Source organism: Hippoglossus hippoglossus, chromosome 4 (genome assembly GCF_009819705.1).
Source record: "Hippoglossus hippoglossus isolate fHipHip1 chromosome 4, fHipHip1.pri, whole genome shotgun sequence".
NCBI lineage: Eukaryota > Metazoa > Chordata > Actinopteri > Pleuronectiformes > Pleuronectidae > Hippoglossus > Hippoglossus hippoglossus.
Window position 1 is genome coordinate 5063284 of NC_047154.1, and position 23064 is coordinate 5086347.

Consider the following 23064-nt stretch of genomic DNA (forward strand, 5'->3'; position numbering starts at 1 on the left):
TGAGAAGCGATGTAGCCTTTGTATTTTTCATACCTTGTTTTGTGCATATGTAACAGTATCAACGAGGCCTCTCATGAGGTCTCTAACTTGTATAAAAATGAAACTACTTGAACAAAAATAGCCTCACTCTTTGGGTGACGAGGGGACATTCTTAACATTGCTGAGGTAAAAAGCTGAGGAACCAGTGGTTTCTAGATGATTGGTTTTTTCCAGAGTTACTTCAGATTTGGATCTGGAATATGCTGACAAACGTCCACATATTTTTCGTTTGCCTCATGTCCCAATCCTGCAGCACCAGTGCCAAGACCTGCTATTTTGCTTTGATACAAATAATTTGTTGGATCATGTCAAACAGTCTGTGGTGAATGATAAAAATGGGCTTTCACACACTTTTGCTCGTGTGTCCAAAAACAACACACAGAAAGTTCTCTATCTAATCACACCTCAGTTATCTCATGTAGCATGAAGAATTTGTACAAGAATGTTTGTTTTCATATTATTCTCCCGACTAATCAGATACTGTGGAGGATGGTGTAAGAATGTGTGCACTCTCGGCTGTCGAGAGGTAAGAAGACTTCTCGCTTCATTACATACAGGCAGCTGTTGTCACTTCACAAGGAGGGGGGAGAGATAACAGCTCTGTTATCAAGATTATTCTAACTCAGAAAAAGGATCTTTTTTTTTTATTTTTTTTTTTTCAATCATCCATTCTAAGAACACACACCACCTCCAACTGCCACTGAACTATGCAGGAACCTTCAATCATTTCACTGTTGCCGAACTCTGTATCACTCACGTATCCTCTTATATAATGTCTCTTACTTCCCTTTCCCCAAATGAAACTCCACAGTTAGTGTCCCTCAACAAAGCACTGGGTTTGCCTCAGCGCAGCAGCTTGAAAGTTGCACGTTCCTACCTAGATCTAGAATCTGCAGAGCTGATTCAAATACCTTCTCAGTCAGACTAAAAACAGTATTGACTCTAAACGGCTTCCCTTCCTTTCATGCCTGAGTCACTTCAGTGCTTCTGTGTGTTTAAGTCTTTAATTGCTCAAGTCATAAAATTGTCAGTGTTGTTGGAGATCAGAGGGGAAATTGTCGTCACCTGTGGTGATCACTCTGCAGGGTGACTCGGTCGTAAATCAACTGTTTCTCGCAGTTGTACTTTCTTTGTTCTGTTGATTCAGCAATATGTGTCAGGCACTTTTAATGATCTGTACATCTACATGGTTGTATAAACAGTGTGCAGTGGCCATTCTAAACCTGCCTGTTCTCTTGTCCGGTGTTAACAGTTCTACTTTTTATAAACAGTCCATGGTGCAGAGTGAAGTTATAAAACTTTGTGTTCATCCTACCTGGTTAATCTGCAATGAAGATTTTAAAGTCAGTGTTTTTAATTAAGTGAGTGAAGTAGTTTTATTACTGTTCAGATGTGTGGTTTATATGTAAGTTTGAATGATTTACTGAACTGGTGTTGTTTCTTTACACATCGGCTATTTCAGAGGTCTGTTAAGCAGTCAACACAATCGTCAAATTCACCACTTTTCAAAATAAAGGTTCTGTAATCCAGCTCGATACAAATGCTTTTACTTTCAAGACAAATTGCCAAACAGGAAGTGAAAATATGAATGTTGTTGCCATGATGGAGCGCAACAACCGTGAATGCCTGTGTCAGTCCGATATGGTGAAGTAGGAATATCAAGTTATATCAAAATGATGTGGTGGCGGTTGACACACGCAGTTGGACCAAGTTGCAGACCATTGCTATAGTTTGTCCGAGGCTGTAGGAGACATGTTCAACTCAGTCCATAGACTGAAGATACACTGCCCCCACTGACTGCTGCAGAGAACTGGTCAACTGTTTATTTCATCTTTATTAATATTGAACGTATCGCATGTCCAAATTGCTCTAAAGTCGGCATTTCATTTCCCTTGGCAATTAACAATACACATACCAAGGGTGAAGCCAATCATTTGACAGTTTTGCAGGACATTCTTTCCACAGGCAGATGTTTGTTGAATTACTTGGTAGATTATATAGATAAAAGGCCTCAGTCACACAATGTCAGTTCGACTGGTTGAGAAGTGACAAAGCTTTGAAATATGCAAATGGGGGCTGAGAATGTGTGGTATTCATTCTTTACACAAACAGAATGTGAGTTGTGATGTGTGATTGTTGGAGGTGTTTAAAGTCCTGTAGTGTAAGATATGTATTATTATGATTTATCTGATGATGCTGTTTATATTGTGTTCTGAGTGTTGTGAAGGATGAGCTGTTCAAGCATTGTAGATTAACTGAAGAAGTTCCCAGTCTGATTAAATGTCTGCTTCTCATCACTGTAATCTCTCTGGAAATAAAGGCCCTTCTGGCTTTCACATAAATTGTTCCTCTTTATCGTTGCTCCTCCGTCTCTGCAGTCACGGCCTGTGGATTTCGTCAGGCACGTAATGGCCACTTGACAATGCACAATCAGTGGTGTGCAGGTCTCCCTCCCACGCTTTTAACACGCTCACCCCGACTCGCACATGCTGCTCCACTGAGAGTGAGTTTGTATGCAAATGGCAGTGCTTCCTGTCTATCTGCTGAGGCCAGGGTGGGATTTCCTCACGTCTGACCCCTCAACTCCCCTGTCTCCTTTCTCCCTTTAGCTCCAGTCTACCATCTGGAGAGGGAGAGGTTATCACAACAAGCCTGTGGCCTCTCTTTGTTTGTTCAGAGAGACCTGCATCTATCAAAGTTCTTTGCTGACACAGTGTCGTCAATAAATATTAAGTGGTTTGCTCATTATTCAGACGTCGACATGCAGAGGCCCTCGACAACAGGTGGAACTCGCAGTAGATTCAGCTTTTCAGCCTTTCACAGAGAAGGAAAATACAGCACATCTCATACCAGCACCTCATGTTCAAAACTGTGGATTTCCTCTGTCGTTACTGACTTACTGAGTCTGCAGTTGATGTTGATGGTGTTTATTTAAATACTTGCATAGAAATACAAATAGTTTTTAGTAGTTCAGATAGGACATCAAAGTGTCAGACTAGTAAAAAAGTGGTTTACTGTCCGTAAAGTAATTTTTCAATATAGCTTTTTCCCTTTTTAACGAGGCTGAGATTTTATTTTCAAATATGAAAGATCGTGATATGCACACATCTCTGTTTCAAAGCTATGGTTCTGCAATCTGGGGGTTGGGACCCCTGAAAGGCTCCTGAGGTAAATCTGAAAGGTCACAAAATAGCTGTTTTCAAACATAAAAATGTCCGCACATTTAGGTCGGGACTTTCTCCGTAGTTTGCCCTTCACACATGAACAAGGCAGCAGGAGATTCTCTGGTCTGACACGTTCACAACAACATCGAATTTCCAGAGTGTTCAGGTGAGGGGTGGAGCTCCGGAAGGTGCAGTGTCTTCTACGTGTATGGTACCGCCTTTTCATCCCGAGATATTTGTAGTCTTGTTTTTTTTTTTCAGTTATGCATTGTCGTGTGTTAGAAACGTCATCAACACACCTACTCGCTTGTGGTGAATCTCCTGCTGTTTTCTCACATCCGCTCATTCGGATATACATCTGAGTTTTTAATAGTTTCTCTGGAGAATGTCAGGAGATAATCCGGAGTTCAGTGCATGTCGGAAAGCAGCTTTTGTGTAAAGTTGCTATAATCAATATTGCCATATTGAATCATTTAGCTGAGTTTTGTAGGTTTTATTTGAGCATCATAAAAGCTCTGCTCCAAAAAGCAGACTTGCACCACCTGTCTGGCACCAAAATTCTTGTCCTGTTCAAGGCGGGAATGTTGTCTTTATTCTGCCTCACTGATACGGACCCAGAATGGGGGTCAGGATTATTCAGCCTTTATGCCAACAGCAGGAGAATTGAGCGACAGCTGTGTAGAAGGGGGAGCTGGCATGGGGAGACAGGACACTGACGCTGTTGTTACATGTCACCCATCTGATTCTGAAGCGCAGAGATGTCTAAAATCCCAAACTGGGTCAGCATTATGCCGGTTTTGTTTGGTTCAGGGTAAACAAACAAAGTCTTTATAACGAAGGATCTTTTTAATGGCAGTATAGTAGGATCTCTGTTTAAAAGAGGCTCACATTTTCTAGGGACAGGACTATTGTTGCATTGAAATAACCGATGTAAACACGCTCAATAGATCAATCTGTCCTGCAGTTGTCAGATGTGTCGCTCTTATGTTGGTTGTTAATATGATAACATTGGTTGATATTGTTTGTCACTGTAATAGTGTTAGTTGACTGGTGATGACGTAGCGAGCGGTGTCTCAACTCCTGGGGGCAGATTTTCTGGCCCCACCCCTTGTGGCTCAGTTTGCAGGGGACACACCTATCACACCTCCGGAAGGAAACAACCAGTATTAGCCTCAGCCACCATTGTAGAGCGCAGCATGGATAGTCAGTTACAAGCATTAATGATAAAGATACCTTCATTCATTTAATGAAGGGAAAGTCCAGGTGGTCCAAGATGGAATTATAAATATTATGTTCAATTTCTAACTAGTAAAACTATATATGATGACTATAAACAATATGTCCTGTTTAAATATAGCCTGACTTCTGTTTTGGGGATTTATTTATTTACTCTATTAATGTATTAATCTACACTAAGATATTAAATGTTGATAAATGAGGACAAAAGAACAATAATATGTACTGGTGTGTAGTTAAAATAAATACTTTGTTGGCGCCCAGCAGTCTGTTGCAGTCAATCAAGCACAAAGTTTAGAGTATACGCTCTTGTGTTCACTTGTGTGTCTATCCGGAAACACTTTCTCCAGACACCACAGGGAAATACGCCAGAAATCGGCCTCAGAAATCCAAAGAAACATCCGCAATTTTAGAAAGGAATGTCACATTCCTTTGCAGTTGACTGAGCCCAGTCTTCCAGAGTGCCTCGTATCAGGAAGTGCCGCACAATGGGAGCAAATTGCCAGAAACACAAAGTCAGACATTTGGGACAGAGGTGGGGGCAGACATAGGAAACAGTGTCAGGCACTGCTCTCAGACAATAACCTCGGCTAGCATATTCAACAAATAATATATATAGACATAAACTGAACAGTCGCATATATGGGAATGGGCCCCTCTTCAGCTTTTAGTTAAAATGCTGAATTACTCTAATTTTGTGAAAGGTGCCATGTGTTATCCACATGAAAACCAACAGGTCTCTGCACCAACAGGTCTTTGGATACATGGACTAAAACTAAATGTATTGAAAAATATAGTGTCTCAATTCTCAGTGTGTTATGGGACTACACAGAAAACGCAAAATAATCACATTTTGTTGACTATTACCATGTAAAACATTATTGGATTTATTTTGAGCACAAGTAAGGAAATTGGGTTGTTACTGGGTGCTTCAATGGACAACCGCAAACACAGAGTACATCATCTGAAAAATTTGGTAAATTGCTAATTCCTCTAAAAATATAACATTTACAGGTAGATTTTGACATAAAATTCTATGTATATAATATCGCACATTCATAACCCACACACAAATAACTGAGTAAATGTTTTCAATAAGTATTTGTCAAATATGCACATGACTGTTTATCTGTGAATATACTGTACTTTTAATTTGTAAAAAACAAATTAAACTATACTGGTCGAAATGATTGGTGCCAAGTGAATTGTCCTAATGCAACAGCAACTCCTGTCAGTCTTAAACTGATTTAATGTTGAAAAGACAAGAACTATTTATGAGCTAAATACTTCAGCTGTTTTATAAGTAATAAATGCCCAAAAATGTGTATCAAAAAAAAAAGGGACACTGCAAATCTGCCAAATTCACTGTGAATTATCTTTCTCAGTTAAATACATTTATTGTTTTTCCTTATTTCAGTTTTTTTCCCAGTTGGAAAATGGAAATCCCAGTGTTTAACCCTTGCCTTCCAGTTCCAGGGCTGTAAGGTATTTGGCCTGTTGTCCACCACCTGCTCTCTGTTCGGCCATTTCTAGCTTCAAGCACTGAGGAAATCCATCTCAGTCCACTGGCTGATGAGCAGATTTGGAGCTCCGCTCCACTCCACTAAAAGACGACTTCATCTGGCCTCGAGGCGACGCCTTTACTGGCCATCTGCCTCCATGGGGACTGCACCAGACCTGTATAGATGGGGAGGGGGAGGGCAAGGTTATAAGTGCAAGCACATACACGCATCTGTGTAACCTGACATCCATCGTTCAGACTTGTCGCAACTGTAACTTTGGATCCACAAATGATGGCGTGGATTAAAATGGAACGTTTTTGACATGAGCAACAATGGCTGTGCGGTTAAACAGTCTGAGCATTTGCTATAAACTGTACATGACCTGCAGCTGATGTGACATTACATGCTTCTTCCACCTGCTTTCACCATAATGGCTTTGGACCAGGAGAAAGGGAAGATTACACTTGAATGGGTCCTCTCTGTGGGGAACAGGTGGTAGCTTTAGCTTGCACTGACTGGAACAACATATTTGAAGTCACTCTCTCCGCTCTCTGTTTTGCATACACTGCATTCTTGTTGCAGGAGTCCATATGGCGGGTGGCTGACAGGTGCATCTGCCTCTGAGCTGGAGGGCAGGAGATCGTCTGCTCTGTGCTTTGTTTCCTAAAAACATCTGCCCCTTAGCCTGCAGCCCCAATACAAATACTGTCATTTGGTTCTAAGAGTAAATGAGTCAGAAAATGTACATCTTAAACTGTACTCGCCTTTTACTTTGAAGATTATGTAATGTTTACACTAATAAACCTAAAAGAATCCCGATTAAATCTCTAAAATTATAACTTGTTTTTGCCACTTCTACTTGTCTAAACCTTCTCACGGAAAAGTTATTTTTTCAACAAACATGAGGCAGCATTCAGACAGATCAGCTCAAGCATTCAGAAGAATGCTCGTGTTGTATGTTGACACAAGCTCTGTGTTGTGAGCCAAACACAAGTTGCTTGTTTTCCTGAAATGGCAAAATTGAGCTTAGCACCTTCCAAAGGTTCCTGTAACACTGGCAACAAGGACTATTCCAGGATCAATTTCCTTTACACCACTCAAATGTCAGCTTGGTGTCTTTAATTCCATTCAAACCCAGTGACATTACTAATACAGTAACTGAGTTCCATATTTTTTAATCCGAAGGCTTGTAAACATAAGTTTAGCTTGTTTTGTATAATTACTAGATTCATCATTATCTTTAAAATATCTAAAAGTTTAAAATATTATAACAAATCCTGCTTTCCTGAATTGTTGATGTGTTTGATTATTACTCCTCATGATAGCACAACGCCTAAACTAACCTTACTAACTGGGTACGTTGATGTTAATTACATTCACAGTATTTTCTTTCATGATTGAGTCCACGCCTTCTGGACAAAATGACTTTGTCCATTGTGTGGACGTGCTGGCTCGAACGTTGCCATGGTACTTGATGCACAATGCTCACCTGTCTTTGAAGGTGGCTGCCAAGACAACCGGGCTACAGTAAAAAATTCATTGAGTGTCATAATTAAGGCTGCTTAGTTAGTCTTCTTTTTCAGTTCTGTACATTTGTATGCATTTGTCTGTCCATGCATCAACATTTACTGTAAGGTGTGTGTGTGACAATGTCATATCAATCCCACTGAATATGCCAATCGACTCGTTTAAGTGAGAATTTCCTGATGAGCTGTTTGGAGATGTGACGTGTGTGTATATGTGTATTTTGGTGTGGCCGTCAGCAGCACCGCATCTTGATCAATGCTGGAGTGGCCATAACGGATTTGTTTGTGCAAATGTGACAGCAGGATGTTGGTGTAGCTGCAGAGATGACTATCACCAGAGCAGCTGCTCTCTGACCCCTGGCTGAAGCAGATGGCCTGGTCAACAGCATAAATGCCACAGCCGACTCATTAGAGGGACTGGAAACGCATTTAAAAGCACAATGTAAATGCTTAGTAACAAACAATAATGTAGTTGGGAAAATATAAGGGCATTTTTCGATTTTTTTTTTTTCTAGATAACAAATATGGCTTGCTAACTGTTGGCTTGGTGCCGGTTGAGAGTTGTGGGATGACGGCTTCTATCCAAAATAACTCTGAAGCTTAAGTCCTATTTGCATGCTCTGATCTTCTTGACCACAATCCACATTTAGTTGTGTCTACATTCAATTTGGATTGAATTTCTCTGTGAATGTGAAATGTGAATGAAATGTTGACGGACAACGAATACCACCTAAATGGGACTGACTGCTTATAAAACCACGATTCATTTATTGGAATATATACTGGGATATGCCAGAGTTAAATATAGAAGTTGTGACATGTTGGTTCGGACTTTTAAATGAGTTAAAGAGACCTTTTGATGGAGGCGGTTTAGCTCTGCTCAGCTTGCGTCACATCCTTGTCTTGTTTGCAAAAGAACAAAAAGGAGAAGAAGAGAGAGTCTGCAGCTGTGTTGTTATATTTGTTTGCTCCTCTGGAACAGTTGAACATAATTATATAGTTCTGCCCATGTAGTGTTTTTTTTTTTTTTTATACCTGTACTTTCATGTGAACTCCAAATGCAATCTCATTACAGAATGTAAATGAGATGATTAATAACATTTTTGCAAAGTCAGTAAGTTATCTGCTTACAACTGCTTTACAGTCACATTATAAACCTTGTTCAAACTGATGATCCACTGCTGGATAGTGGGAGTGTTTAGATCTATTGTCTATGCTCATGTCTATAGAGGCAGATACATGAAAGTGCAGAACATAAAAGATGAAGCCAGGGAAATTGTGTTTCACTATAATGTCATTAAATTAATTATTACCTTCATCAAGGTGGTGGGATTTCCATGAAATGTGTGGAAGGATGCTGTATGGAGCAGGGAAGAAACCATTACATTTTGGTGTGGATCTTTAACATTGTTAGATAGGGTGTTTTCAACATTTCAATTTTCTCAGAGAATAATGAATAGATCCGATGAAGAAACGCGAGTGTTTAGCGGAGGGACATTTATCATGGTGTGCAATTTGGTGCAGACCCAAATTTGGATCTAGTGACTTTAAAGGTGGTTTCCTATGGTGACTGAAGGGCCTCGGGAGTTACAGTATGTGCTCTACTGAGTGCCCTTCTAGTTTGCAGTGAATGTATAAGACGTCTTCACTTAATCGTTGAAAATGTCAAACTGTCAAACTTGTAGTTCGAGCTACTCTTTAGACACTCTTGATAGCTATTTTATTTGACCAAATGAAAATGTTTAATTTCACTGTGGAGTTCTGTGGAACCAAAGACCATAATATGAACCTGAATAAAACTGTACTAAATTTAGAGAATCAAATCCGGTTCAAAGTAGCTGAACCGAGATAAAGTGATAGTGACTGAAAACCAGTGAGGCGATGAGCCCATGGGGCATTCATGAAAATATTTGTCCTTGCCTTATCTGTAAACAGCATCACCCACAGGCGTAGTCCTGTTTGGATTTCCTTGCTGGTTCAGGGTGACTTGTTGACTTTTATGCTGAAGTGAGGAATTCCTTGTGTCACCAGGTGTGAGAAACCGTTTCTTAGTAGTGTGCCACGAGTCAGGCTTGTGTAAATGTTGTTCAACTCCAGTTGTCTCACACTCCTCAAATGTGGCTGCTGGCATTTGATTTAATGTTTGTCTGTGTAAAGGAACAAAAGACGGGTTGTCCCAGGTCTACTGCTGTCAGGAGTCATTGTATATCTAGAAATGATCAAATACATTTAAAATCATTATAACTTAGCTTTGTGTGTTCTTTGTTCAAATTCTGTCACTCTGAAAATTGTCAAAACGTCAAAGGAAAATCACACCAACACACGTTTCAACTCTTCTTATTCCCTGACCCATAAATCGTTCATAACCATTGTCCGTAAAGCAAAGTTGTGGTTATGAATTGGGACAGTCAAGCTCTAATATTATTCATTAGAAACCCGCCATTAAACGTAAAATATCATTGGCTGTTGGGTGCCCGCTTGTCATCCCCCCGTAAAACAGCAGACTGGAGGCTTGGTCAGACCCCATGGACATGGTAATGTGAGGAATGCGGCCATTTCCTCCTTTGCAGGAAAACAAAAGGAGCTGCTGAGGCGCCCGGCTTGTCCCACCTCACATAACAAGGCTGCTGCTCGCTGATCAGTTTGCATTGTGTGAACCCAGTCAGGCCAGGCCACACCATTAACGGGTTCAAATAGCTGATCTTAAATGTCACTACTGATAGTGCATTTGTTTCTATAATTAAGGAAGAGGGTTAAAAGTCTCACAGGATGTTTGTGATTAAAAACTAAAATGTGCTGCCATGGGCTGTGTCCGTAATCACTCGCTAATCACCGTACAGCACACTATATAGTGAGGTCGCCATTTTGTAGTGCTGTCTGAATATTTTGTGAAATTTCTTATACCCTATGTAGTTCACTCATTGTTTCCCACAACGCATAGGAAAAAGAAGTGCACAACCGATGGTCACTGACCGAGCAATATATGCATTGTGCTCGCGGAGGAGAGAGGGCAGCAGGAGCAGCCCGATCGGTTGTACAAATGTAAATACGAGCAGAGCAACACAGCACAAACTGCAGCAGACGATTATGTTTCTACATTTAAAGATGATCGTTCAACATTTAACATTTGAAATCTATTGTGGGATTTTCCACCGGCCGATGTTGTTGTACATTATAAACCTGCGACAATGACGTTATTACCGGCGCAGGAACAAAGGAATCCAGTTGTGTCCAATACGTTTTTTTTTTTTTCTTTTGCTGATGAGCTCACTATTTAGTCCTATAAGACAAACAGATAATTTTGAACATATACTTTTAATATTGGCTTCTCTCTCTCTCTCTCTCTCTCTCTCTCTCTCTCTCTCTCTCTCTCAGCAAAACACAAGCAATGCTAATGTCAATTATGTACAGCTTTAGCAGGCTCACTTCTTTAGTCAGGACCCTCTGTGGTTGAATGAATAAAAATAAACATATTCACATTCTTGCCACATATACACACAGTATATATTTATACTACATAGCCTTGAAGGGGTGTTGATTGCTGAGCTTAGAGGTGGTAGAAAGTGGACTCTGATACTTCTGGACGTGTGTGTGTGTGTGTGTGTGTGTGTGTGTGTGTGTGTGTGTGTGTGTGTGTGTGTGTGTGTGTGTGTGTGTGTGTGTGTGTGTGTGTGTGTGTGTGACCTGATTCACCCTCCTCAAATGCCTAATTAACTTCATATGTAAAGAGCTTCTGTGGCGGGAACAGCAGGCAATGACAAACAATTTACAAAGTTTTGTGTGTGCTCAACACACTTGAATACTCATATGATTGAGATTTGGGTTCAGTATCCAGGGAACAGCCTGGTGTGGCGGACCCTGAGTGGAGTCATTAAAAAGAAATAAATGCTGACTTGTACCAGCAGGTTTAGCACTGAGTCACATTGGCATCACTGTCTGTGTGTAAAGACACAGATGTAGTGCAGAGCTACACCAGCCATGACACATGACATGTCTGCATTGCATTAGCAGGTCTGTACATACAAGTGGTAGATTTACTCTCATCCTATCAATCCGAGCTTTAGTGATATTGAAGCCACATCATACAGACATTATGAATGTCTGGCACAGTATTTTCACAGTAGGAAATGGGCGAGTCGTGTTGCTCACTGTGAAGCTGTCCTCTTTGGCTTTACATGACTTAAGCCCAATTCATGCTTCTGCGTCGAAGCTACGCTGTAGGTACGCACGTAGCCCACGCATGGGGCCGAGCATTCATAGTTGTGCGTAGGTCTGTGTGGGTTGCGCTGCAATTACACCGCTGAAACGCTTGTGGAGGTAAAGTTTCAACATGCTGGTGTTGAGTGTCCTCCGGTTTCTGGTACGCTTATATATAAATTCTCTGGCTTCTCCGTTGAATTCAGAACAATGGCGAACAAAGTGTTTCGAGAGTTCGAGCTGATAGATGTTGAAGAGCAGTTACTTACTAGTTAGTTTTTTACGCATAGTTAATTTGTAAATAATAAACAAAGTAAATCCAGTAAACTTCTCATGTGTGGTAGGCAGGTTTTTTTCTGGACAAACATTAGCTGACGGTTTCTATTGTTTCTGCTAAGCGAACTGTCTTTAGGCTGTAGCCTTATGTGTGACCAATAGATATTAGTAATCTTGGTCATCTCTTAGGCCTTGTCAATAAAACAGTAGCTATCAACAATTATCACAATATAAACTTAATCAATGGAGGTTCAATATATATCGTCGTGATACAAGCACAGTGAGGAGGGACACCACATAATTGATCAACCTCATATTTGTGAAATAATTGGCGGTTTCTCAAGTGTTTAAAACCACAGCCCGATCATCCCATCTAACATTGGGGAAGAAAATGAAACAACAAGCAGCAGCACTTATAGTATAATAACGTATAATATCCTTGTACAATGGTGCGACAACACAACATGAGGGGTTATTAACCTCTTGCTTCGAGTCTTATCAGTCGTTGAAGCAATCCACATTCTTCAGTTACGGTTGGACTGTTGAACTGCCATGCAAATGAGCAGGTGCACTTCTGCCTGTGAGTGTTTGAGATAAAGTCACCTGCAGTTGGACTAAACTGACTGACTGCGCTGACAAGAGGAGACTTGTTCAGCCCCCACCACCAACACATTAGGATGATCCCTTTTATGCAAAGAAGGCTGCATGTCAATAACATTACTATCCTATACTGCAGTCCACCCCCACTGCCAGCTGATCTTCATCTACATGCATGTGTGTGTGTGTGTGTTTGTGGAAAAAAAAGCATATAGCTGGTGGAGGGGAGAACAGCAGATGGCAGGGCTGCCCCCATCATGTCTGCTTTTTGGGGAGAACAATACGTCTCTCAGAGCTCTTATTAAAGGAGGGGAAGGGGATTTCGGTCCACGGACAGCTGGCAGGCACCGTGCCTCGCACCCGCCCCTCTCCCTCTGTGTCCACACACACAGACACACACTCTGCAATTAACTGGCACGGGCCACAGCTTAAATATTTACCAGGCACATGCAAACAAAAGGCTGCTCAAGAAATAATGATTAATCCACGTCTCAATTATATGACAGCACTATTATTTATGACTGCCTCAGTGTGGTAGCTGGACGGGGATCTGTCACCTGCTTCGTGGAGAATTTCTATCATGTTAAACTTGTAAAATCCACTGTGTAGTACACTAGAGGGTAATTCTTAGTCTTTTACAAGGGAGAGCTGGCAAAACATTGATGATTATCCAATGAGTTGAACACAAGAAAATGAACTAAACCTTTTATTACTGAAGGTGTGTATCAGGGAAACAATGTTAGAATTTGTTGCTCGTCTGTTTCATTTCACTGAAAACTGAATACCTTTTGGGTTTAGGATTGATGGCTGGAAAAAGCAAAGAATTGCTTGAGACGAGCATCTTTTTCAATGCCTCCGGCATTTTATACACAAAGAACTTTCTTGTTATTAATGCAGAGTGATGATCAATTACAACCATTTTATTACATGTGTGATGGTAGACTGAAACTGCTATTTGTGCAATGTACTTTTTTTTTTTTTTAAATCTCTCGACATTTTATAAAAGCCTCTGCCTTCAATCTTGATTCACTTGGCTTCTCTCTTCTTTATTTGATGAAGGAACCTCTTATACTTCAAAATATGATACCTACAACGCTTCCATACATTTTCTATGACTGTGGTTGAGGTGTTTTATGGAACTTTATGATCTTGCAGTCTCACAATAGCATTCCTGTGTTTCTCCTAAAACTGTGAGGACTTCTCCTTTTGATTTAGAGGAGCCTAGATCCCTAAAAACAAAAAAACTGCACCACAACAAAAGACAAGCATCTCTTTTACATGACACAGGCAGCCAGCTGAGATGGTGCTGCTGCTGCTCTGAATCCAAATGTCTCTGTTGCTCCTGCCTCCTCCTCCTCCTGCCTCCTCCTCCTCCTCCTCCTCCTCCTCCTCCCCTGTGCTCTGCTTTTGATCCACAGGGACTTGCAGCCTTTACATTCCAGTCATTCCAGCCGCAGCGAACAATCGGCCCTCAGTTATTTATTAGCGCAGCTCGCCGCTCGGCTCAGTCTGCCGCTGCTCTCACACACACACGTACATGGAGCAGAGACGCGTGGGAAACCCGCGGACATTGTAGAATTGAGCGCAAAAAACACGGGGAGATAATACAGCACACGTGAACCGGTCCCTGTGTGATGAGACTCTCGATCGGTGAGTTTCTACGTTTCTTTGTGTGTGTGTGTGTGTGTGTGTGTGTGTGTGTGTGTGTGTGTTTCCTCGGTGTGTTTCTGCCGCTGCTCGCTCCGGGGCCGGACGGTGTTCCAGAGCCTGAGGACCAGACGTCTCGTTCTGAGCATGACGCGGTACTTGTCTGTTGGACTGATCGCTTGAGTTTTGTTATAAATTGAATTATCTCATATATGCTTTTTATTTCAGTAAACAACCTTAACCTTAATATCCGGATCTCCACAGTTATCTGAAATTAAATAAACTACTGCTCAGTGTATACACTCTACACTTTATATTGTGTAGTATTTCTATTAAATTTATATTTTAATTCTCCTTGCATTTATATTTCATGTTTACTTAGTATTAGTACTACTTTTTGTTGCAACACTGCAAAGTTCCCCATTGTTGGACTAATAACGGAGAATATTAATTTATCTTTTTTATATATATATATATATATATATACACACTTTTTATATTCATGTGGTATTTCATCATTAATTCATTAGCACTCCACAGGGATTAATGTTATTTTTCTATTTTCTTCTCTAGTCTTGTTTGTGTCCTGTATGAGGATATGTTGGGTCCACATCATACTGTCAAATCTGCCCATTAGATTTTTGAGAAATCAGTCTATTTGTACAACTTGGAAGTTATTCTTTACATTGTGTTAGCAATAAAACTGGATCTGCACTGGCATCACTCACAGGGGTATTTCCAGCAGTAGAGGAGCCTGTAAATTATAGTTGAGAAGAATGTTGGCTTCTGAATGTGGTTCACAACAGAGATATGATCATGATCATTAGAAATGAATGATGTTTGGCAATGAGATTATAGGCAAAGTGGAAGATGTGTATATATTCTGAAAGTCTGACCAAGATCATTATTTCCCCTTCAGATTTGTGATTTGTGAAGCACCAAACCCTCCAGCTCCAGGCTGTTAGTTTTTCGTTTTTCTTCCTGTTGACTGAGATGAGAACTGCTGAAGACTCCTCTGGAACGGTCCTGCACCGTCTCATCCAGGAGCAGCTCCGCTACGGGAACCTGACAGACACCCGCACACTGCTGGCCATCCAGCAGCAGGCCCTGCGTGGAGGCAGCAGCGGAGGGGGCACCGGCAGTCCCCGCTCCTCACTAGAGAGCCTCACCCAAGAGGAGACCCAGTACATCCAGATGTCAACACGGCAGGAGCCCCAAGGCCAGGAGCACCAGGGGGACTGTCTGCACTCTGAGAGCTCTGTGTGCCATCTGTACCAGCTCCATGGTGAGGAGCTGCCCACGTATGAGGAGGCCAAGGCCCACTCCCAGTACCTGATCTCTCAGAAGGAGCAGGCAGAGCAGGAAAGCTCCTGTATGGACATTATGGGCAGTCACAGTGAGGGACAGTGGGATCTGAAGAGGGAGCATGCTCGCTCCCTCAGTGAGAGGCTCATGCAGCTCACTCTGGAGAGGAATGCACCGAGAGACAATCTGGGTCTAGGCTTTTCAAACAGCTACCCACAGCTGTACAGCAATAATGCTACAAATGCTATTGCAGCTGACAGGCAAGGGGTCCAACAGTGTGTGGACCAGCGTGGGCCACCTCCGGACTACCCTTTCTGTGCCAGTCTTCCTGGATATATGCTCAGTCACTCACAGGAGCATGGACAGTTCTACAGAGACCCTCCTCCCCCCTTCTACGCACACCACAGGTAGGCAATCATGATTTTGTTTTCAATATGGATATGAAATATTAACTATTTTCTCAAACGCTATTTTTTTCTCAGCAGTGTTGTAATGAGTTACTCGTGTCTCTCCTCAGCAGGTATGTGTCCGCTCAGTCCCAGGTGGCTCACAGCAGCATCCCTGCAGCCTCCAGCCACAACTCAGCTCAGTCCGACGTGTTGATAAGGGAGAATGGGCGACTCAGGAAGGAGCTGGAGGTCTACGCCGAGAAGGCCGTCAGGCTGCAGAAGGTGAGAGAAGACGGTGGAGGTGCGATGAAGGGAGGCGGTTGGAAATTGTAAAAGCAGTTTTCTTGCCAGTACATGTCAGTGTTGTAAGACGACTGACGGTTAAGAAATATGCACATGAGAAAGATGCCAGTGATTGGTTCACTTCACAGAGAAGACACACAAACATGCACACGCCATGTTTTTTTGTTTGAGGATTTTTTTATAATTCTCTGTGCTGGTTTGATGTTAAGTTTTCACACTCCAGCCTGAGGATGGCCTACGACAAATCCTCTTTGTCTTTCAAAACATGCAATAAAACCAGAGAAATGCCTTGACACCTGGACCCCACACGTGCTCGCTCAGGAATGTCGAATCCCACTTTTCAATTGCGCATAATGATAAAAAGCCATTTGCCTCTAGGCTGTAAAAAAAAAAAGGGAAAGGGGGTGGAGAGTTTAGAGATTGACTCATTGATATTAACAGCTGCAGCAGAAACCACTATCCAGACTATGAGTGAATGAACGGGGATGCCTCTCCCATTGGCTGACGTTCTTCTCATATTTCTTCCCAGTTGGAGTTGGAGATTCAGAGGATATCTGAAGCTTATGAGACTCTAATGAAAGGTTCTGCCAAGCGGGAAACTCTGGAAAAAACCATGAGGAATAAACTCGAGGCTGAGATCAAGAGGATGCACGACTTCAACAGAGACTTGAGAGGTATGTTTCCATTTATCTGCTGAGCTAAAACAGTCCTGCTTACAAATGTAGTTCTGTGTGTAACCGTCATGTTTTGTTTTGTTCTCCTCGGTACAGAACAACTGGACACAGCCACCAAACAGCGAGCAGCTAAGGAGGCTGAGTGTGTGGACCAGACGCAGCATGTCTTTGTCAAACTCCTGGAGCAAAGTGAGTTTGTGTCTGTGTTAGTTGTTTTAGTAGAGAACAGAGGAGAGAAGGAAGGGACAACTTGTTTTTTTATCTGATCTGACAAATCACTGTGCCCTGTGAAACCATAAACCCATCAAAGAGCAGGGATCCATTTCCTCTTTTACTGATGTGTCTCACAGTGTGATGGTTTTATCTCTGTAGTGAGGACTTTGGTTCCGTATCAGTTTTAATCTCCGTCCCTACTAACAGCCTGAAAACACGGATCAAGTTCACACCCTCGCGTACACTGGGGATGCGCATGCCGGTGTAAACAGGAACCATTTGGTTGGTAATTGTAGAATTGTATATACGTCGTGACAGAAAAGACCCAATCAGAATATGAGTGTCTACGTCATAGTTTCCAAACATCTCTGTTTCTGCCGGTCCAGACTAAAAGGCAGTCCTGGAGTTTTCAAACTTCTCTGTTTTAGCGGCTCTAAAACTGGACGGCAGGTGTATCCGTAGCAGAGTTGATGCGTTTTCAAACAAACATGTAGTAGTGGGGATTTAAACTTTCTCTTGGCACTTACACAACAGCTATTTTTCATAGGCGCAGTAAATGTGGCCTGGATTCCAGGAATTTTTGGAGTATTTCAGGCTCTTCCGGCATTAGGAATGCCCCGACCTCCACCTCCGTCCGCCCAGTTAAGCATCAATGCTGACTTCCCCTCTAGAGGGGGAACTAATCGGACTTCGGGGCATCCAGGCCCAACTCAACATGACCTCTGACTACCCTACTCTCCTTGTTTGGGCATTTCGTCACGTTCACCTTTTAATTGTGTTTGGCCAGTTGTGAATATTTCTCTACTCTTTTTTTTTTTTTTTGTTCTGTGCAGGGATGTTTTGTGGAATGAACCCAACTCAATGTTCTCACTATGCTGTAGGTGCATAATCGGCCATACCTTCTGTTACACATTGCTGTAAGACTCTCTGTATTTTAAACAGACATGTGACACATCAGATCTGAAATATTGTGTGTCTGTGTTTCCTGAAAACAGTTATCTTGGCACAGCATGTCAAACATGATAGTGGGATGTGTAGTTCATGTTTTTTTTTTCGAGAAGGACCCACTTGAGTCATATTTTGAGCTGCTTGTTTACTTCGCGTCCTTAGAAGCATTCCAGAGCTTTTCCCAGTACAAAGCTATGCCTGTGTGCGTAAGTGGATAAGAGGAAGTCCACATTCCCTCCACAGGCATGCACTCATGTTGTGTAATCAATCCCCTTTTAAAGTGGTACAACAGATTACTGGCTTTACTTTGTCACAGTTATTGTTTAAATGTGAGTTACTTTTTAGTTGGAACATGGGAAACATTTTGTTGTGATGATGATTCAATTTACTGAAACCTCTGTGATTCATTTTCACTTGATACAAAAGGCTGCCACATGGTCTGTTGTTGCACCACATGTCTTTATAGCAGCATGCTAATGTCTCTTGTTGGGTCACATTCCATTCAAAGTGTAATTCCCTGAGTGAGTGCTATATAGCTGACTCCATCAAGGGCCACTGAATTGTCCTGATCTACAGCACAGCCCTCTTTAGCATTCCTTTGTGCTCGGACCCCTAACACCTTGAACTCCTGCCGTTACACTTACCGCCACTGACCCATATTTTTTTTCCCCTTTCTGTGTTTCAGAAGAGGAGCAGCAGAGAGAGCGTGAACGCCTGGAGAGGCAGGTTCAGCTCTTGCACATCTCTGGAGAGGAGTGCCAGCGGAGACGAGAGCTGCTGGAGCAGGGCCTGGCCTCAGCGCAGGCCCGCAACTGGCAGCTGGAGGAAGAACTGCAGAGGAAGAGGGCCTACGTAGAGAAAGTGGAGCGGCTGCAGAGCTCGCTGGGTCAGCTGCAGGCGGCGTGCGAGAAGAGGGAAGTGCTGGAGCTGCGGCTCCGCACTCGGCTTGAGCACGAACTGAAGAGCCTCAGGGCACAACAGGTGAGAAGAAGCAGTCATTACAATGCGCAAGTGTTTCCTCTTTGTGTCTGGAGCTTAAATAATGTGCCCATTTGTTGTCTGGCTGACAATTAGAGGAGATTGACAGGACTGTCTTCTCACCTAGCTCTTGACAGGAAAGTGTATAAGCATTTTTTTACCAAAATGCATAACTTAAAGGTGTTTTACTTATTGGAAACCTGATGTTAACCACTTTATCATGTGTTGTATGTCAGTCTCAGAAGCAGGCAGCAGACCCCACAGCTTCAGGATTGAGCTCGTCCACGTCGCAGCAGCAGCAGCTGAGGGAGAAAGAGGAGCGTATCCTGGCCCTGGAGGCAGACATCACCAAGTGGGAGCAGAAGTACCTGGAGGAGAGCACCATGAGGCAGTTTGCCATGGATGCAGCTGCCACTGCTGCTGCACAGAGGTACGACGAAATCTGCAGTAAAAGACAACACTTGGTTAGTTATAAATTTGAAGTGATGTTTTGGGGTCAAAAATGTTAACAGTGCTCTGTTTTACTTCCAGAGATACAACCATCATCAAGCACTCGCCCCGACATTCACCCAACAACAGCTTCAACGAAGACCTGCCTTTGTCGAATCATAGACATCAGGAGATGGAGAACAGGTACACATCATTGCTCAAGGCCTTCAAAACCAGCTCATGTATTACTGCTGAGGGGTTTAAGAACTCATCGTGTATGTCCTCTGTTTAGGATCCGGGCGCTTCATGCTCAGCTCCTGGAGAAGGACGCTGTGATTAAAGTCCTCCAGCAGCGCTCCAAATCGGAGCAGGGCAAGCTGGAGAGACAAGGGCTACGGCTGGCGAGGTCCGTCCCCTCCATCAACACCGTGAGCAGCAGCACGGAGACTAAAGGTGAGGTTTGCCCTCACTCTTCATGCTACGCTGAGGAACTGTGAATCTTTAATCACATATGCTATCAAGCGACAACTGGCAGACTGGTCTGTGTCACCAGACAGAATGTACACTTCCTAAAAAAGCGTAGGGTGCAGGAGACAACCCTTTTGGTTTCCCTCAAATAGGCAACGTGTTTTTAAAGCGGAATGCATATCATCTCTCACTCCAGAATAGCCCGATCCAGAATAGTCATGGGAATATCTCGGCGGGGCAGATGTTCAGTAGAGTGTAAATGTGGATGTAAGCGGGTAGATAAACGGCCTCCTCTCTTTGTCTGCGTTTGTAGGAAAGAGCCTCTCGGATGACCTGACAGGTGCTGCCGTGCTGCACCCCCGACCCTGCGCGGTGCCCAAGGGCCCGAGCAGAGACTCCAGCACCCAGTGTGACGAGGTCCCACAGGAGCTAGAGACGTCTGAGGGGATCTCAGCAGCTACCACTGGTGGGTTTATTGTTATTTTAAGCACTCTACACCCAATTATTACTGTTCTGTTTAAGTATAAGTAGCTCATTGGATCTTTATTCTATTTGACCATTATTTCAAATGTAACTAGACCCTCATTCAGGACAGTGTTGATACAAATAGCCAGAATTAGACTTACATTTGCTTTTAAGGTTCCAAATTTGTGATTCTAATCTTCTAACTTTACCTTCACTGCAGACGCCTCAGAGGAGCCAAAGGCACCGCTCAAGACATTCAAAAGTGTCAACAGCTCAGATGCAGAGCTGGTTGAGATCCTCATTTGAGTGTCCAGTAAAGCTCAAATAACAAAACTGGGGACAGCCGACAACGACAGACACATTTGGCCGAGGTGTTAACTACTTTCGTCCACCAGCAAATGCCCGAATGGACGTGCGGAGTCCAGAATGTGACACGGTTTGGAGAGGAGAGCTGAGCTTTTCCTTCTACTGCTTCTGCGAAAAATTCACAAACTCTGACATTTGCCTCATGATTAAGAATTGTTCTCGGTACCTGGACAGCATTGTGATAGGAACTGGGTTGCTGATATACGTACATATGTGGTGCATGTTATTATTTTTTTGTCATTTATTTATTTTTGTAAATGCTGCTCATAATGTGATATTTCTTTTTTGAGAGGTGAGAAGAACAAGGATCACTTGTCTTGCTCTGCTCCACATTTTAATATATATACGAATGACTCACTTCTGCATCACATGCATAGCCGGTCTACACTTAGTTTCCAGTAGCATGACTATTACCGTGGGAATATTTATTAAGCAACTCAGTACAAGCATCATCCATGTTTTCCTGCCATGTGTGAGGATTATTCTGTTAAAGAGAACAACTCCAACCTAAGTCAACAGTTGCTCCTCTCTTCAAAAATACATTTGAGGCGGATACCCAGCAGAGGATTTGGAAACTTCCTTTGAATGTGTAGCACCCTCATTTCTCTCTTAAAAAAGCCTGCGAGGATTGACAGTGTTCCACGGCCGTCTAATTTTCCAGAGCCCGGGTTAATGTTGGGGGGCCTCAGATGGCGAGTGCCCAGCATTTAGCTCCCCTTCGCCGACATGCGGGAGCTAATCTTCTCACATTCCTCGCTGAGGGAGTGCTCCTGTTAAAGAAAAAGGCCATCTAAAGTCTGACCCCTCACCCTTGTTAAAATGGTATGCATTCTCCACATGATTCCTTTTCTGGGGCTAGTTATTTCTTCTCAGCCTTGGTAGCTGGTTCTACCACAAGCGTGGAAATGGTCCACTATAATTGGCCCGCATTTGCTCCTCTATTTGTCGACCCCATCATGTCACCGCGTTATATTCAGCTGTGTTTTCTCCCTTGCTCAAGTATCTGACATTTCTGAGTGGACTGTATCCTTAACATAGAATCTTCTATTTATTTCTCCCTGCACTCTGTAGGATGACTGAACACTGCTGAATGTAGACTCCTATTTTCCAGGATCAGGTTTTGTAGTAAACTGGAATGTGCCACAATTCACATGTGTTAAACTCTACAGGGGAATACCGCAGAAAAATTCAACATCAGTGGATTTGAAAAGAAGCCAATGTGTTATCGTCCAGTTTTTAAACATGTTAGAATGGATCTGTAGATTTTGATCTCAGAGCAACAAGCGCCACATCCATCTTTGCTTGAAGTCCACATTGACATGGTATTCTCCTCACAGCTTCATCACAGTGCATTTGCGGGTCAGTGCAACGTGTCAGTTTGAGTTAATGCCCTTCAGTTCTTTTGGAATGTGTTTACATAAATGGTTATTTGAAGTGAGAGAAGTTAATATATTTTAAAGTTGTTGTTGTTTTTTTTCATTTGTATTTGTGTATTTGTTTTGTTTTCTGGTGCCAAAGATGTACCCAACTATTAAGTTATAACCGATGACAAATACAAAAGGACTGTTGCTTCAGCTGGTTGACCCACTATAATGTTGCTGTGAACTTTTGTAAAGGAAACATTTGTATGTATGCCTTAACATTTCACAATAATAGATAAAAATTCTTAATATATGTCTGATAAACGGCCTCTTGTTCTGATTGTTGCATTGGTTCAGTACTGTATATGCATTGGATCGATTAGAAAAACCCAACGTGGCATCTTTAGGTGTCACTGAAGGTTCCATTTTAGAGGCTGGAACTAATTCTTGAATATTCAAAACAAACGTTCAAATAAGATCTATCTCAATAAGAGACAATGAAACGGAAACTCAACAACCTGTTGCAGTTGAATATTTCTTGATCTATGAATATATTTGCCTTCCAATGAGATGCAGGATCTCTGCTATTTTACTGCTAAGGTTTAAGGTTTCTATTGGAATATCAAACACAATGTTCAGTACATGAGGAACAGCTGCTGCAGATTCACACATTAAAAGCTGCACTGATCAATATTTTTCACATGAACAGTGGGTCAAATGACTGTATGTGATGTGAAAGTCATCCCAATTAGCCGGGTAACATAATCAAAATGTTTTACAATGGGTAGAATGAAGCTAAATGAGGACTAAAGCAAATTTTAGTGCTGCCTGTCCAAGAAAAAAAAACATTAACTGTTAAATGCATGTGATGTATGTGCTCCTCGTATTTAAAACATTATTTAAAGGCCACACATGAGAACAGTGATGAAGCAAATTCAGTTTCATTTTATCAAAAACATGGGCTATAAAATCTTCATTGCA

At 42.3% G+C, this 23064-nt stretch overlaps 1 protein-coding gene across 3 annotated transcripts; it reads left to right on the forward strand.

The window, feature by feature from the left end:
• The first annotated feature begins 13884 nt into the window (after nt 1-13884).
• amotl2a (angiomotin like 2a) lies at nt 13885-22407 on the forward strand. Of its 3 annotated transcripts, none has more exons than XM_034583191.1 (11): nt 13885-14187; nt 15104-15896; nt 16010-16160; nt 16711-16855; nt 16952-17044; nt 18702-18997; nt 19231-19424; nt 19526-19627; nt 19716-19876; nt 20205-20357; nt 20577-22407. In XM_034583191.1, the coding sequence occupies exons 2-11, from the start codon at nt 15178-15180 to the stop codon at nt 20660-20662; spliced, it is 2100 nt and encodes a 699-aa protein (XP_034439082.1). In that variant the 5' UTR covers nt 13885-14187; nt 15104-15177; the 3' UTR covers nt 20663-22407. The 3 variants fall into 3 exon arrangements, with proteins under 3 accessions (XP_034439082.1, XP_034439081.1, XP_034439080.1); XM_034583190.1 differs by having other exon boundaries at nt 13888-14187; nt 15111-15896; nt 16007-16160; XM_034583189.1 differs by having other exon boundaries at nt 13892-14187; nt 16007-16160.
• The last annotated feature ends 657 nt before the right edge of the window (nt 22408-23064 follow it).

Coding starts and splice junctions, on each gene's coding strand:
- amotl2a (XM_034583190.1), top strand. CDS start 15,178: ATGAGAACTGCTGAAGACTCCTCTGGAACGGTCCTGCACCGTCTCATC. Junction 15,897..16,006: donor CCCTTCTACGCACACCACAG/GTAGGCAATCAT, acceptor GTCTCTCCTCAG/CAGGTATGTGTCCGCTCAGT. Junction 16,856..16,951: donor CTTCAACAGAGACTTGAGAG/GTATGTTTCCAT, acceptor TCCTCGGTACAG/AACAACTGGACACAGCCACC.